At 36.8% G+C, this 17,605-nt stretch overlaps 1 protein-coding gene across 4 annotated transcripts in view; it reads right to left on the reverse strand.

Annotated features, from left to right (window-relative positions):
- The window catches only part of rnf130 (ring finger protein 130), a 62,429-nt gene extending 44,824 nt beyond the window's left edge, over positions 1-17,605 (reverse strand). For 2 of the 4 annotated variants that reach the window (XM_006631898.3, XM_015349902.2), the window contains exons 1-2: positions 17,424-17,605; positions 16,422-16,878 (exon numbers count right to left, since the gene is read on the reverse strand). In XM_006631898.3, the coding sequence (XP_006631961.2) occupies positions 16,422-16,692 (271 nt within the window). In that variant the 5' untranslated portion in view covers positions 16,693-16,878; positions 17,424-17,605. The remainder of the gene's footprint in view (positions 1-16,421; positions 16,879-17,423) is intronic. The other 2 variants (XM_015349901.2, XM_015349900.2) reach the window with 2 other exon arrangements.

Below are 17,605 nucleotides of genomic sequence, written 5' to 3' on the forward strand. Positions count from 1 at the left end.
TTTGGGAAGATTCACCCTGGTGTGGGTGTATGCATGACTGTCTGTGCCCCGCGATGGGCTGGCATCCCACCCAGGCTGTGCCCAGCCTTGTGCCCATTGCTTGCCAGCTCCCCCATGACCCTGAACTTGAAACGGTGGTTAGAAAATGGATGGATGGATAATACAGCATCATATTTATGCAATGGATCCACCATGTCAATGCAACATACTTCAATAATAACATCAAATAAGCTCTGAAGTAATCTGTCACAAAAGTATAATAATTTCTGAAATATTATGTAACCAGTATGTTTGAGTATAGTTCCCATTACAAATCTTAACTTCTGCATGTAGTTTAATGCAAGAAAATCAATAATAAGCAAAAACGCCATATTCCATTTCTTGGCATGTCCATTAGATATTGGCAATATCTACGTTTTTCTGAAAGCAACATGCTCAGAAACAAGAAACATACGCAGACAAACAAGGAAGTAAAGCCTGCAGTACATTTAAACAACTAATTCTTGTAACACTTGTAAGCTGTTGCTTATAAATGAGCCTACACAATTTAAAACAATTGATTCAAGAACCATGAATCAAGCTAGAAACAGATGTGCCTCAAGGTTCAAAAAGGGGACATCCCCTGTTCTTTTTTGTACTTGGTTGCTTTAATATTTTGAGTTCGTGTGCCTGTTGCAGGTCAGTGTTCTTCCATAGGGGAGACATTTTCCATATCAACACTTCTGCCTTCGTCAGGCAGCAATCGCTGCTTTTTGGTTCACTGACAAGCACTAAAATTGCCTCAGCTGCTTTAATGGGACATATAAGGTAATGATATATCATGCATGACGGAAAGATAGCACTCCATCTGTAAGCTATCAGTTTCAAGGGTCTATTTTGTAGTATCCTGTGTGGAAGCATGCAGAGAGTTAGAGGTTTGACTCAACACTGACAAACCCAACTCCATGGAAAAAAAGGTTTGCTGCCTCTTGTTGCAAGCACATACTACACCAGACAGCTAATGGCAGTTAAAAGACATTTAACGAAAGCAGGTTGGATAAACACCAGTTGTAGCATTCAACTGCGTTGGAAAAAGGGTGAGGCACTTGAGGGGCAGAAATCTCCCACTCCGATAAACCGTTAATGAAAGACAAACGTTTGATAATGCTTCTGTTATACTGTAAGCTAGCTGTTTTTTTTATAGGCTCACAGTTTTTGAAACATGATGGGTTTCAAGTTTAATAGGTCTGTGTCAGTCAGTTTTTTAAAGGAAAGGAAGCATAAAGGTCACAAAGGCAGCATTTTCACAAGCATTTTTCCCCAGCTGCTCTTCAACAATATTCACAGGGGTCACATCCGTGTCAGTTTTTCTCAGCAGCAACAAAGTCAGTCAGCACTCTGGGCTCTGGGCTCTGGTCAAAACGTAGCCTGTGCAAGCCCGACAGTGGCATGATTCAGGGCCACAAGATCAAGTCTCGGAGAGGGAATTTAACACAAGGAGGCTATATTTCTGGTCACGGAACCACTGAGTCCAGGCAAACAAGGTCTGAAAAGCAGACTGAATAGCAACACATCTACTCGAATTACAATGCGGGTTCTATCCAGTACCATTTTAGCCTTGTAACAGAATCTCCCAGTCGGAAACAAATGGCACAGGACTAGTTTTTGAGAACACATACCTTCTCAAACTTTATATGAACATACTGTACTGTATCTTTCATGACATGTTCTTCTCAGGATCTTTATTTCAAAGATGACATAAAGAATAGTTATAGAATAGTTATTTCAGCATATCATCCCTGTGAAAGCATCAGGAATGCATTTGCTTTTCCTCTTAAGTGTAAATACCATAATATTCAGACAACTGGTATTATAACTGAATAGAAATAATCAGGAAGGATTATAGGAGTTTTAATCTCAGGACACACAAGGTGCTGCAAAGAACTAAAAACAAACAACGGACAATAGAAATGCTTCAAAATATGTTTTGAATACAAGGGTTTTCCAGAAATCTTAGAGATTCAGTCCCTAAGGTGTTAAGCTAATGGAATTCTTATATGCAGTGCAAGTGGGAAGGAAGAGACTCTGCTCTTACGTCATGGTCAAGAGCAGCTGGAGTCTTCAGACCCAGGAAACAGGAGAAGGCTGCATGAAGAAGAAAAAAAAAGAGAAAAAAGAAAAAAACTGTGCCGCAGGAAGGAGGAGGCGATGACAAGGAGGAACTGCAGAGTTCAGAGGCAATGAGCTCTTTGCAGGAAAAAAAAAGTCTAGAGGCAGTGAAAAACATGCAGCCTTGTAACAATCAAACATTACATGATTATTTTTTCCTACATCGGGCGTACCACTGAATCACCCAAATGAGACAGGCCTGCTCTTCATTGTTGCTGTGAATTAGCATTAAAAGAAAATCTCTTCTATCTTAAATGCACTCACTAAAGCATTTTTTATATAAATGCAGTAAGACTTACTGACTGCCAGTTGATCTATTATCTAGAGCAAGCAGGCCATAATCCTTTTGCGTATTCCAGCAAATGTAAAGCACAGTAGCATTTATCCTGGATGCAAGAATGGCTTAATATCAAGCAAGTATAGCAGAAGGTCAGAATAATTGATTCGCTTAAGGAGATACTACAGGAGCTGTAGTATTATTAACATTTTTCCCTTCAAAGTATAACATGCAGGGACTAAACTGCATGTTATTTTAGGTGTTTGCAATTCTTGCTTGTTTTAGAGAAAGAATACTATGTGGAGTGTATAATCTTGGCTAAAGCCAAGAACAGAAGTGAGAATGTCATGGTACAAGCTAGCTCTGTGCCTAACTGGTTTCAGTGCCACAATCACCTTCAATCTCTTTCTAAAGTTAAAAATAAGTGTCTATAAAACAAGGCATAACACATCTAAACATTAAAATGTATTTGCTCTATACATGTATGCACACAAAAAAAGAACAGAGGTACTACACACAATTTGCCAATTTCCCTGCCTGTGTAAAATGTAAATTCAAAACCATAATTTGCAATTTTCCTGGTGGTCAGTTTCCTGAAGCTGACATGTTTTAATTACTGGGAAGAAATTAGGTGCAGTTTGATTAATAATCACAATTACAATCACAACTACTGACTGCCAAAAGAAGTGACTTCACTGGTCAAGGTTAAAGCAAGACTATAGTCCAATAGTCTTTCCAGGAACTGCTTCACAAACAACCCCTTTGTCCCCAACACTTTGTACTGACCAGTCACCCTGCAGTCACCAGCTTCATGGTCACTGAGGCCACTGAGACTTAGATTTCTTGACTGTCCAGAAGGTGAGCTCAATTTAATAATGAGGCATGCACTATTTCATAATTCTCACCACCTGAAATGCCATAGATGACAGCAACAGGTCTGGTTTCATAAGAATACATTTAAAAACATTGTGCTTTCTATCTTATGTATTTCTGAACGATTTATTGACAAAGCCAGCACAGAAAATAGAGAAAGCTGAAATGTACCAGGTAGCCCATGGCATTTCAGAAAGTACAGTTTAACTGTACTACAGTGTTCCAGAATTCAAACCTAACATGGGCCTGTGTGGAAAATTTTATGAGAAATGCATTATTTTCTGTAACAGATAGCTACACATGCAGGGAATTAGATAACAGGGCACTCAATCTGTTTCAGGATTCATTTATCTTAATTAACATGGTTCCTGGTGGAAGCAAAAGATTAAATACTGCTGCTGGAATGTAAAGTGAATAATCCCTTTAATCAACAACATGACCATACTAAAGAACTGCGGCGGGACGTTTATCCATGTACTGTGTAAAGACGAGAACCAATTACTCTTAGGGTTCCTGGGTCACAAATCTGCAAGAGTTTTACATGATAATTTTATAAACATTCTTGCAAAATTTATAATTGCCCACTTTGCTTGGTTGGAAGACAAAAAACCTATAATACTAATACTGTTAACTTATATAATAAGTTAAGCAACTTGTGAAAGTTTATTCAATATTCGAGTGTGTTGAAGTGACTTTGGGTCAGAAGAACACCAATAATGAGAGCAGGTTATGAGAGCAGTGAATTCCCCCACACTCTGCATCTGAAATATGTAACCAATGAAACCCAAGACTTGAGAGCAAGGCCTAGTGAGGCAGCTGGCATTGCCACTCTTCATGCACTGCTGAATTTGTGAGAAAAAGAGGCCTTTTAAGCACTGTCAGTGTGGTACTTGTTGTCATCCAAAGCCTTTTATCACACATCCTTCGGGGAAAACAAAAACTAACAAGCAAAATGGGGAGCCGCATTCCTCTAACAATGAAGGCTGAGCGGCACAGTGGATGACAAGAATCCCAGATGCATTCTCTTCCTCTGACAACCTCCTAATCCAAAGGCAGAGGCTGGCAAATGAAAGACAGCCCTCCGTACCACAACAGAATACTTGAGACTTTTTCAATATACTGCATGGCTGGACTGGGGTTGGTAAGACTAGAAATTTGCAGATTAGGCTTTATGGAGCACTGTAACATTAATCAGGCCAACCATGCAAGTCTGAATTGATAAAGATGCCGCAATCATCATAAGCAGAGCAGACTGATATTCAATTAAAAAAATGCTGACATTTTAATATCAGAATATAGGTATCCAAATGCCTTTTTTACATTCCTTTATACTTCTAGAAATTTGGTATTGTCTATTAAGTCAACTCCTCTACTACACGTGGAGAATGAAGATCTAGAAACATGCTTCTTCAGCTCTCCTATCTTCCATAGCCATTCACTCTTGGCTCCTAAGTGCAGTACAGGTGAGTTGTAGCTAATTGGAGGAGTGACATCACTGCAAGCTTACAGCTGCCCATCAAGCCAAAGGAATCATTACTTCTATAAAACTAAATTTGGCCCATAATATCTTTTCTCTTTGATAATCCCATTGCTGACTAATGGCCTGACAGATACGGACAAGCAACATTTGTACCAGCATTATTAGTTGCAAGCTTAGGTGCAAAATAAAAGAAGACTTTTTCCATCATCATAGAAAATGATTCCTTTACTTTCTTATAACACTCCAAAGCTAAACAATAACTGACTTTTTACTATGCTACAGAATTGCACAATCAAGGAAAGTTGTGACTGATATTTAATTAACCATGTAATTTGCTGTACTCACATTCTGGTAAGGACATCTATCTCATTATTAATACTCCTTTATTTCAGCAGGTAGGTCTGTTTAGTACAAATTCTCATTTACAGTGACAACCTGGAACCCAATTATCAGACAGCACAACAGTATCATCGCACCTGGGATTTGAACCCAAGACTCTACAGACTGGAATCTAGAACCCTTAACCTTTAGTCTACACTGCAGTCTAAACAACTGAAAGAACTTTTTTGTATATTTCTGGAGCACGGACTGTCTTTCCTGTGTTAGTTCTGTGAAGATATAGCTAGAATTTTTAAAATACAGCAAAGCTGTCAGGTCTGTTACTAGCAAGCACATGGCTAAATAATAAATAACCTACAGAATTTACAGATTATGCTCTTATCTTGGAATCTGTTGTGCACTACTGTACAGCAGCGTGTGATCTAGAGGGAATGCTTCCAATCCATTGGTGACAATGACCTGGACAGCAAGGCTGCTTTTATCATGTAGTGGAAAACTGAATTGCACCATAGTTTATTCGACAGTAGACAGAGATGCTCTTTGTACATCCTGAGCTTGTCAAGCATTAACATCAACAGAGAAATATCCCATATTTTCTTCTTGCATAAATTGTTGCAGCACATTGTAATGCTCCCAGCCTTTTCTTTCAATTTATTTATTTCACTTGACAAAGACATGCTTATTTAAATATTTTTCTATATGGTAATATTGTTAGGTGAAAATATGAACATTATACTATTAAGAAGCAATTATTACCATAAAATGTGAATCCTTTAATGTTTAATATGTTCATGGGAACTGCTACTAATACAAACTGAAATCGCATGGCTTCCAAAGTAAGTGGCTCGGTGACCTGTTCAAAGTGACTCACAGCATTTAATACCAGCTGGGTAATAATTTATTCTTTAAAGCTAATTTAAAATTCTATTTATACCTTGAGGTCACACATCCTAAAAAGCAAAGTACGTCTATTTTATTCCCAGACTATCCCACTTCAGGTTTAGCACTGCAAGCTCTAAAAGCATGTTGATATATGAAAAAAGAAAAGACAGTACCGAAAGAGCTGACAGTGCACACGGCAAATACCAATCCAGTGCTCTGTTTACCTGTTTAAACATATGACTGGAAATATAATTACAGGAAATAAATCTTTTCTCACAATAGCAAGGCATATTCACCAGAAAATAGGAGTCTCATGACCTTTTCTCATCGCGTTCAATTCAAACTGAAACCAAAGAATGCCTTATGAGTAATCATGATCCACACTAGAAATCTGGTGCAGTGTTGAAGTGTATGATTCAAATATACTGAGAACAACTCAGATGTATTGAGTTATCTGAGAAATGAAAACATTTCAAAGAAATTCTGTACCCTGAACCAAAATAATAGTGTTGCACATTTCAGACTGACAGAGCTCCTAATATTATTCTGAACAGTAAGGGGAGAGTTTTTATGACTTCAGTAGCTGACCCTTAATTTCACAAAATGACTTTTTTCCAAGGTCTGACATCAAAAGCAACTGTCAGGAATTTGTTTGCTCCTGGATCAAGGAGCTGTACTTGATCCAGGATTGGTATGATAGTTATTGTCACTCATAACACTGATACATGCTAAAATCAGAAGAGAAGGCCTTACCATATCCAAACAGTCACCATTTCTCTAACAGCACTAGCTTGTTTTAAGGAACAACCATAGAAGGAGGGTATGGTACAGTACAAGCCACTTCAACTGAGGCAAGATAATCTGAGAGTACATTTTGACTGAAAATGTCTGGTCAGTCAAAGCACATTTTAGTGTGGGTGTTATAAAAGTGTCCCACATTGATCTGGTGCTTAGCACCTATAGTACTCCTGTTTTGTGGGACAGTACCCAGCTACAACAGTACTTAGAATACCAATGATGACTCAAAACAAATTCTAATGAATCTTCCAAAAGCCTGCTGTTGCTCACTGTTAACTCTATTTCTACCTCATATTTTAAAGATAAAATACTTTATAAACCAGCATTCAAAAAAACATTTTTGAAGCAGCTTTTAAAATGCCTTAGTCACCTTTAGCATCAGCTTACGCTTTCCACATCTAAAATAATCAGTGCAAATGATCTAAAGTTTAAGATAGGCCTTATACTAAACAAGCTACTGACTGCAGTTAAGTAATACCTAAATGCAAAGCCATTTTCTGGGTGTACCGTTTCAAACAAGTGTGACAACAGTAAGCTGTCAGCAAAGCTGAAAGTGTGTCAGGAAATGAGTTACAAAACGAGATTGAACATATTTCTCATCAGGCCTCTCACACAGGGATCCTTCAAAATACAATACTAGGTGGGCTGAATGGCCTCCTCTTGTTTGTAACATTTCCTTTCTATGGTCGCTTGAATCCACTGGTCTCTCTAATCGGGTCTTCTACAAAGGCTTTTTACACTTAAATCATTATTCTGCTTTTAAGAAAGAAAGACACTGAAAACATTGTATCCTGCAGTCCATTCTCACCTTCTTCATTAAATCCATGTTAAACTCTTTAAGGTGTTTTATTTTTAAATCATTGCATACAAAAATATTGCAGGAATTGACCGATTGTACAAAGACTGAAAAATCTTTCTCCATTACATACTTAACATTCCTGCATGTTTTATTCAGAACAAGTGATCTTTTTGGATGGTCTAATTCTCCTTTCAACTAATTAAGCTCACAGAAAGAGAAATGTCTAATACTGCCATGCAGCTACAGCCTTGTTTGTATTTCCCCCAACCACATTTTGAAAGTTATTACTTCTGCATTATTTACTTAAATAACTTTTTTTTTAATTAAGTGAATGATGGAACACATTAAATATCGGTAATTAACATTAAAAAAATGTTGTGAAAGGACAGAAGATTGTGGACAGCAATAGAAACTATGACACAATTACTTGACAGGAAATGGTGGGGGGTTTTTATCTGTACAAAAAATGCTTTGCAGCCAAACAGTTTTTTCTTAATCCATTTAGTGCAGCTTCCTTTGTAAATTAAAATATCAGCTTGCTATCACTTTAATTGTTACTGCAAGGTTGCTATATAGCCTTTTCAATCATCGGTACCAAAAATACCTTCTACTGTAACTTTTGTTCTACAACGTAAGAGGCAAGACATTCATAATAATACCAAAAAAAAATAAATCCTGGAAACACAAGTTTACTGGTAGACTCACGCTATATTTCAATGCTTTACATTCTGGGTTACCCAGGGGAAATCAAACCATTGGGCAAAATTAATACTTTTCGTGAAAGATTTTAGGAGCCATCATATGCAAAGTTCATAAGGCAACTGCAAGAGTAGATCAAGATCCTTCATTTTTTGCAACTACTTCTACCTCATGTATTTTAAATCCTTCCACTTCTGTTAGCAAGCACATCAGTTTCCACATAACTCTATTCTTCAATGCTTTAGAAGAAATGCCAAATGATGGCAGCAGTGCTGTCCCACACAGCACAATACAACAGTTTTATTATCATGTCCCTATACTTGTTTGTATCACCATTTTAAGTGCACTGAAGAAAAAAAAATGCAGAGCAGAAAAAAACGTTACAAATATCTTGCGGGTAGGTGACATATGTAGCCACTGAAAATAGGAAGCACTGATCTTTGTGAGAGATACCCAGGTGCATCTAACTTGACTGCATTTCCTAAGCTCTTTCAATTCCAACACAGGTAGTTCAATGATACTCTCGATTCTTTACATTACAGAGAACCTGAAAATGAATGCCTACATCCTTTGTAACTTTGTGTACTTTTGTGTTCCAGCAGCTGCTTTACGGTCTCTACACTTCAGTTGAAACACTCAGCCTATGACACCTGTCAGCAAATGTGTGAAAAGTCTGAAAATGCTCAGAAGAACTTTTACTGAATTTAAATGTAGATGGTATTCTGAGGAGGACAAAGAGCACACCACACTAATGCATCATCAAAGGCAATTGTTCATTGAATAATTCAAAATATGTTTTATTAGGACTAATGGATGCACCAGACTTTACTTCTAGGATGATGTTTTATGCTTGCAATTTTCAAAGTGAATGAAAATGAGCAAGATAAAACTCTGTAATGTGCTTAGGAGTAGACTTCAGGAGAATGCACTACTGAGAAAGTACTCTGGTAAGTAACAACAAACATTAGCCTTCATTTTCAGTTCAGTTTGATAATAAATAATATTGTCCTTCAAATCATGAGAAAAGGCATGGGGAAGCTTTTCATGTTCCCAGCCAATCTTTATAAAAACAACATCAGTCAAATAATAGCTTGGGATTCTATTTTGTTGACTTTTGGAGACAAAAACTACACTGTTGCACATGATTATCAAAATGATGGTGCAGTAGCTTTACTAACTTCTATCTAGATCTAGTCAGAAAGCAAAACCTAAGTAAGGCTGGGACTAGTCAATACTGATATGGGAGACCTGTAAGGAAGTTGCTAGTGTAAGTAGTGAGGGTGGACCAGTAGGTGTGTCTCTTTCTTCCAAACTAGCATTTACAAAAGCTGTATCGTCACTTTGCACAATTTATACTACATACGGGTAGGCAGGCTTAGAATATATTTATAAATTGAAAACACATACAGTATATACAACCATTCCATCTTTTAGCTGTTTTGGCTATACTCAATTTTCCGTTTGGTACAGATGCTTATTACTTTGATGTACTGATCCAGATCTGTCATGAGAATACAGTATAAACCCTCCACTGCACTGAAGATTGCTACTCTGCCAATTTTAAAATCCAAAACAAAATGACTGCCCAAACAGCAGTGTTTCTGGAAAACAATAGTTTGTTTTAAAATAAAGTAAAGTTGTGCTAAATATCCTGTTAACCTGGGAGCTGTTAACATAAAAAATATTTACAAAACGTGCTGTGAAAGTTTCCAATCCACATTAATAACAGAAAATCAGTTAGGAGCATTCTAGAAGCTGAATTATTTCCGTAGCAGTACAAGGGTCATTTAACAATGGGTCTCTGATTTCTCATATTCTCTTGATCTAAGGAACGATGACATTTTCTCTAATTCAGGTGTTGGACAGTCAGTGCTTTAAAAGGAAATTGCAGTCCCAATTTTCCAGACTGGTTATTAAAACTCGGTTAACAAAATAAATTAATTGACGTTTACAAAAAAAATTACAAATATCAAATTCAACACAAAATCATGAACTTTGTGAAAGTACTGTAAGCCGCCATCTTGTCACATTCGAGTTCCCACGACTCTTCCTGCTCACTAGTTACTGTAATAACTAATGTAATGCGATGTACGAGCGAATAAATACAGGTTGTGCAGCAGACATTTCATCACAGATATGTTCCAATGTAATCTGCATGCAAGGTTAACCAGTAGTATTTGTTAGCAAAACCGTCTCAAAATCGAGAGCAATACATTTAAAGAGATGAATTCATAAGCCTTGTTGTTTACATTGACGTAGGGCTGATCTAAATCATCCCTTGATGCATTAAAAGACCAGATCAGAAGAATTTTGGTAATTGCTGAACCATTTATTGAGATCACTTGCCAGTTTCCTGCTCTATTTCATGATGCATGTGACCTTATTTCTTACTAGTGAAATGCTATTTTTAATTTCGTGACCACTCATCAGACCCAGTGAAACTAGCCTATGAAAGTTCTGCTTGGCTGAGCAAGTGAGGAAGTTTAGCAAATTGCCATCAGTTTCTGTCCATGATGCCTCAGCAAAACACTTTCACACCCCCGTCCTCACAATTCTTTTCAGAGCTCCTTAAGAAAGGTTCTTTTGAAATGTCCTCTGCTATGTAGGCAGCTAGTATTGCAACACTCATGACTCGAGCAAAACGTGTATCAACAGGAAATAGCAAAAAGATAAAAGACAAATGCAACCTTGCTCTTCACCTGTGGAGGAAGGTGATCAATTCACATTAAAGACACTGATTTAACAGCCACTTTTTTCAACCTTGGTGAAAATGTTTGTCTGTTCATCCAGGATGTATTATGCTTCACAGCAAGTGTTTATTAGTATTCCTTTTATTATGTTTATTGTTCCCTAAAGCATTATCATCAGATTATCTGAATGCTATAACATTCACATAATTCTATTTGGAGATATACAATACTAATTGATAGGCTACAGGACTAATACAAAACAAGGCAGTTTAAAGTAGAAATTGTTGCACTCCTTAATATTACAGAGAAAAACACTCAATACACAGTAGACTAAATTACATAAATGAAGTACTCCATCACCAGTGCTCTAGATTGATAGTGCTTATGCTGTTTCTACAGTCTATGTAGGCAGCCCAAACCAGTAATTCTGATTGTGAGTTTTAAAGGAAACAATTTTGGAAATCGGGGTATCAAGGCAGACTGAATTACCTGTGACAATTTTTCCATGAAAAATTCAATCTCAAGTTGTGGCAACTGAGTTAGAAAACAAAATGTCTGAAAAAAGTTATTTTCCAAATATACAGTAGTCAGAATGCTAGCAGAAAAGTTCCATATCGCCACTGGAATAAGGTTTGATTAACAAAATATGAAACATTGATTTACACCATGTAAAATATACCAAATAAGAAAAAACATGTTGTTTTTGACTATATTTAAATGCATATAAATACAACTTAAAAACCACATTAACACCTATTGATAAAAATGTGTTCCAGTTTCTGTATTTAAGTCCTCAGGCCATGAACTGGCCTGAGGACATATTAACGTTTCAAGGGCGTCTTCCCATTCTTGAACTCACAAGCCCGGTCCCATTCTTCCGAGAGCCTGAATCACGCACCAAACCCTTTTAAATAACATATTTACCTTAAAAGAATTATTAGAAAGCATCCGTCATAATAAAATTACATGAGTAATGATGACTCAGATAATCTTAAAGAGCTACGTCTTGCTTAATCATGAATTCTGTAAACAAAAATGATGGACACAAACAGAGCATATACTTCCTTGCTAAAGATTAATTCTCAAATTATAGTTTGTAAGCATTCAAGAAAATTCAAGTGTTTTCTTGGACTGGACAGAAAACAGAGTATACTAAAATGGTAAATACTCAAAATTGGGGCAACATGATTACTAATGTAACACATGGATCTTGTTTCCCTTTGTTTGCAGACTTTTTGTTTTTTCTTATGTTTCCAAATAAGAACAGAAACAGCCAAGCAGAAGTGTCAACTCTAGAACAAGAAAACTTGTGATCACACTGCCAGATACTGGTCAGCCAACCACATGGAACTGGTGTGCTCAAATCTCAAGGGTTCTGGCAGGGCTCACTGCAGGCAAAAGCTTATACTGAATGATCCGCTCAGAAAACCGCAGGGTCCCTACAAGGTCTGGAACCAACCTATTTGTCTTAACACGCACAGAATTACATCCCAACTCAGGCAGTGTGTTGTGCTGAAGATGATTTTGGGTATCTTTATTTCATAGTTATTTTATGGAGAACAAGAAGACATTATGTATGAATATTTGGGTGTAAACCATCTCACTATTCATGTTATTAATTATATGGGGTGGCATAGGAGTCAGATGATTGACTCCAAACTCATCAAAATGTTGTGTCAGATTCATTTCAGCTGTATTTGGAAACTTCCTCTTCCTAACACAAAAACTCAGATGGCATTCAGGGTCATTAGTCAAGAGAAGCACCAAATAAGATTAGCAGTGCTGTACCATGAATACAGCTTATTTCTCATGGATGCTTAGCCAAAGTAGGAGCTGCATCCTAGACATTTAGCCATGCTAGACTGGGCAAAGAATTGAGCCAGTGTCTTCAATGTTTTTTTGCCTAATTAAACTTCAAGTAATGGTCCCAGTTCCATCAGTAGGGCTGTTAACTGCCCTATGGTTCACTACATTCAATGATCAAACAGATTTTATTTAGCCAGGAGTGCTCACAGGCACACTGGAGGCTTGGCATAATTTGGGAAAGACCTATGATCAAAAAGAAAGTTATAATTAATGTGTTGTGCATCTGCTGCAAAAAGAATTTTTGGTTAGTGGTGTGTGTAAGACATTAGTATGCTTTGAGAGTGTGGATCATTCACTACACAGTAATTGTTATTACGTCCGGAGTAAAATTTAATACCTAAGCCAACTAGCTACAAAAGTACTGGCACCCTGGATCTGAAACAATGTGGTGGCATTCATAAGATTTTATTTTAATACATGGTTTGTTTATTTATCTTATAGAATGTGAAAGCTAAGACATTCCAGTGAACAAATACTGTAATCCCTATATTTACTTAATTGTTTTCTTGCCTGAGCAAAGAAGTGTCTTTAAAAAAATCACAATATAAATATTAATATCCAAATGTATTGGTCCGCTTTTAGAATGATAGCCGTATAACTCGGGAGAGTACTTCTGTAGCCTGATAAATCAGCATACACTACTTCCATACAATTAGATGGTATTCTCAGAACACAGGTGCATTCTCCTATTAGAATCTTTGACAGAGCAATACAGAGTTTTGAAGGTTCTTACCACTCTGATTTCCTTATTACTAATTTCTTCACACCCCTGAAAACCAAGAATCTCCTTTTTCAAAGTGCTGCCGACAGCCAGGAAATAAAAGTTATCTCACCACAATGACAGCAACGATGCTGTCCTTACAGACAGGAACAGAGCAAAACAGAAAAGTGTACAACTGCTGCATGGTAACACATTCAAGGGCGGAAACATCAATTGCCGTCATACTTAAAGAGGACACTGCTAGTAGAAGGCTATATTATAAAACAGGAAATGTTATCTCTATGAGGGATGTAAAGATAAGCTCATGAAAAAGGCTACACATCAGAGGAGGCCATTCAGCTTATCTGGGAATTATAGTGATTCAAAATGTAACCTCCCTTTGCTTCTGAACAGTAGCGCTCATCTGCAGTGTATACCTTCTTCAGTAAATTCAGTTATTTCGGTTGCTGTCACACTGACAATTATGACACATCATGACAAAACAGGGGCTAAAAAATAAGTGCATTGCGTTTTTTTTATCTGGAACATACCAATTGGCACAACAAAGCTATAGACATACTTACCATCAATACATAAATCTTACATTTGAAAAAGAGATGAGTCAAAATTTTAATTTACACTTCTATAAAACAATCACAGCATAACAAATACAGTTAACCTAATTAAAAGTTGCCCTTGATCATGTTTATCCACAGTCAAATATACTGAATGATAACAAAACCTTTTTGTCCATCAATGGATTACTTAATATGCTGTAACCAACACTGAAGGAAATGATTATGCAGCAACAGAAAACTTTAAATTAATTTCTTGGAAGGCTCCCCAGGATAGCTACAATCGGTTGTTTTTACTATTAATATTTCAACAAGAAAACAACCAAGAGCTCCAGCCTACAAGCCCACAATGTAAAAGCAGGAGTAGATCCACTTACTGCTTCCACTACAGTTTAGTCATAAGAAGCACAATAATGGCCTGAGATGAACCAGCTGCTTCTGCCTAACCATGAGGAACCAGTTTAATTACGTCATGTTTTTACTTTATCCCAGATGAGACAGAACAGTTCAGACGTGCACTGCTTCTTAGTCATATACAGTACCATGTAGTTTTATCAGTTTTAGAGACCAAGATGAGCTTTAGTAAGAAAATACTGGGTAAAAGAAATATAAGAAAGATACTTTAAAATATTCATATTTGTAGCATAGACAGAGTGAGATGAATCTCAAGTTATGGGGATTATGTTTTAGAGGACTACAACATCAAACATTTTCTTTAAGAAAAATCACTGCACCATGATATCACCAGATCACGTTATTACAAGCAAGAAAGCACTGGAGCAGTGGTGAAAATTTGTATTGACCTCTGAGTTTCATTTTGAGAGTGACTAATATTTAAGGCTTAGGTTACTTCCCAAAACATGTCAAACGTAATGGAAAAATGCTTTAACATCCACAAGGTTTGAAACCTACAACTGTGTCAGTGATCTTGAACTCATTTCCTGAAAGGCAGAATGTCTTCAAGTATTTGATTCAAGTGGTCAAATAATTACCTTAAACATTTCGATTCTTATTCCTAGTCATACAGGCCTATAGGATTTTTCGGGATATCCTTCACAGTTCACTTTAATGATGTGTTATTTTAATGAAATAACACTTCATTAAAGACACCTATAAAATCTCGGTTAAGAGCTCGGTTAGAAGTATGGCAATTAAACAGTTAATTACTTAGTTCTGGTGTACTTGTTTTAAACTTTTAAATGATTTTGTCACAAACAATCTTGGATCACATGTGTCTCAAAAGGGGGGATGTTTACACTGCACATATACACAAAAGAGAAAAACAAGTGAGAAAACCATAAAAGTCTAAACACTCTTTGAAATAGATCTTTGAAAAATATAAAATTTGGAATTATATCACTCGTTACAATATTTCTTTAAAGTATTTAGGGATCAAAACTGTTTACACGTATTGCTCCTCAAATAAAGTAATTTACATGTTTTTTTTTATAAAAACGTTTTATCTGTTAAGTCAACGCTTGACAACAAAAATGCCAGTCAAATATAGTATACTATATTTTAAAGCTCCCATTTGTGCTTCAAGGGCTGAAAACAAAAAACAACCCTAAAGTTACCATAAATTACGGCCTCGGCAAAGTTTTGAAAAGTAGGTTAGAGTGATTAATTTTGTTTAAATCGAGGTTTCAAAGGAACAACCAGATGTTAATTTCGCGGTTTAAAAGTAAAAAAAAGAAAAAACACAGGATGCTCACACACCAGAAGATGGCTACAAGAATTTCCGTGTTTTTCTTTCTCCTTTTCGGGGATTTCAAACATCAGAGAATTTGAATTGATTTTTGTCATTAAACAAGAATACAAGTTACTGTACGTACTCTTTGAATACAACTAGTGTATGTTAATGATTACAGATCTCGGATTCTGACAGTTCAAGCCCAACACAGTTTGACCTGTCTTCAACGGGCTAGAAAATAAAGCGTGAAAACCAAGCCTGCCGCGATTATTATAAAGTCTCACAAAAATACACTCTCTTGACTTCCCTTAGTGTAAAAACAAAGATATGTACACGTCTGATCATCTAGCATTTCTTAAACATGGAAACGTAGCGGGTTTACTCCTGAATTCATAAAACAAGCTTTAGAACTGCAACCCCACTTCGGACGGGATGGGACGATGCCTTTATAACCCGCAGGATTCTCTAGATGAGAAACATTGTTATTCTTACCAACAAAAACTATGGCGATACAAAATATTCCTTGCAGATGTGCAGTTACTCTGTAACAGTGTAATTAATAGGTATATACATGTACCCAACGAGTAGCTGATGCAGAAACTCACCTCCGTGGATGGCCGCGGGTGCAATTACTACCCCTTTGGCTTCGGCTTTGCGGGAATTCTGTCCGTACCTGCCGTCGTCCTTCGTCAGTATATGCTTAGGGTTCCCTTTGGAGTCCAGGACGGAAACGTTCACGGTAGCGCTGTAATAGTCGTCCTTGCTCGCCATGCTCTTATTAGCCCGGATAGACAACATGCACCTGGGCAACACTAGCATCAACATTACGGCGGAAAGGCTGTGGTACGGCGTTCCTGCAGACCACTTTTTCGGCATCTTTGGGTTGTCTGGCTGTATTTTCCAATTATTTAGGCATAAAGCATTATATTTCTTTCGAAAGCAGCGAAGGATTAAGGAAAGACTTATCGTGTGTCTCCGGTGAGGGTCCAGTCATAGACACGCTATACAGTATGTTCTTCTTTACATCATTTTCGTATTCCAAAGCATGCGTCACCTACACTGCTTTTGGACGGACAAAATAAGAAAAACGAATATTAAACGAACTAGCTTCAAGCTAAAAACAGCTTGACAATTAAAAAACTGTACATGGCACGTATTTACAAGTGTTTTCGGTTAATGTTAAATTATTTTAGTGCGCATGTGGAACAGTTATTAAATATTAATACTGACAGCATATCATTACACGGTTGGCACGTTGGCCATTTTAAAATAATTAACGATTACAAATTGGAAATGTTACCATAAAATGTTAACTAAATCGGAAATATTTTCGAAAAAATGCGTAATGTTAACCATATGAATAGTACTCTACTATACGGAAATTAATGTATTAGCTTCCTGATTTTTTTTTCAAATCCAAACTAACTAAATCGAAATGTAAAATACTGCAATTATAACTTAAATACAAAAAATATTTGTAAATGTTTAAGGAATTAACATACTGTAACTGTCTCTATTGCATTACGTTACATAGATTGTAATTATGCCTGCCAGTAAACAATTTCTATCGACTCAGTAAGTCTATTAAAACATATCATGCAACCCACCTTATTTATTTAATTGATACCGAATAATTCTATCCCCAAACTTTATCCTGCACTGGGTATTTCGTTTCACACAAAGCAATATTTTTCTCCGTTTTCAAGAATAGAGAAATACTGCGAATCCACTCCTGTCTTTTCCTCCTGCTCACAGCACAGCGCCTTGCGCAAGCGCGACGAGGAGAGGC

Source organism: Lepisosteus oculatus, chromosome 11, assembly GCF_040954835.1.
Source record: "Lepisosteus oculatus isolate fLepOcu1 chromosome 11, fLepOcu1.hap2, whole genome shotgun sequence".
NCBI classification, from domain to species: Eukaryota; Metazoa; Chordata; class Actinopteri; order Semionotiformes; family Lepisosteidae; genus Lepisosteus; species Lepisosteus oculatus.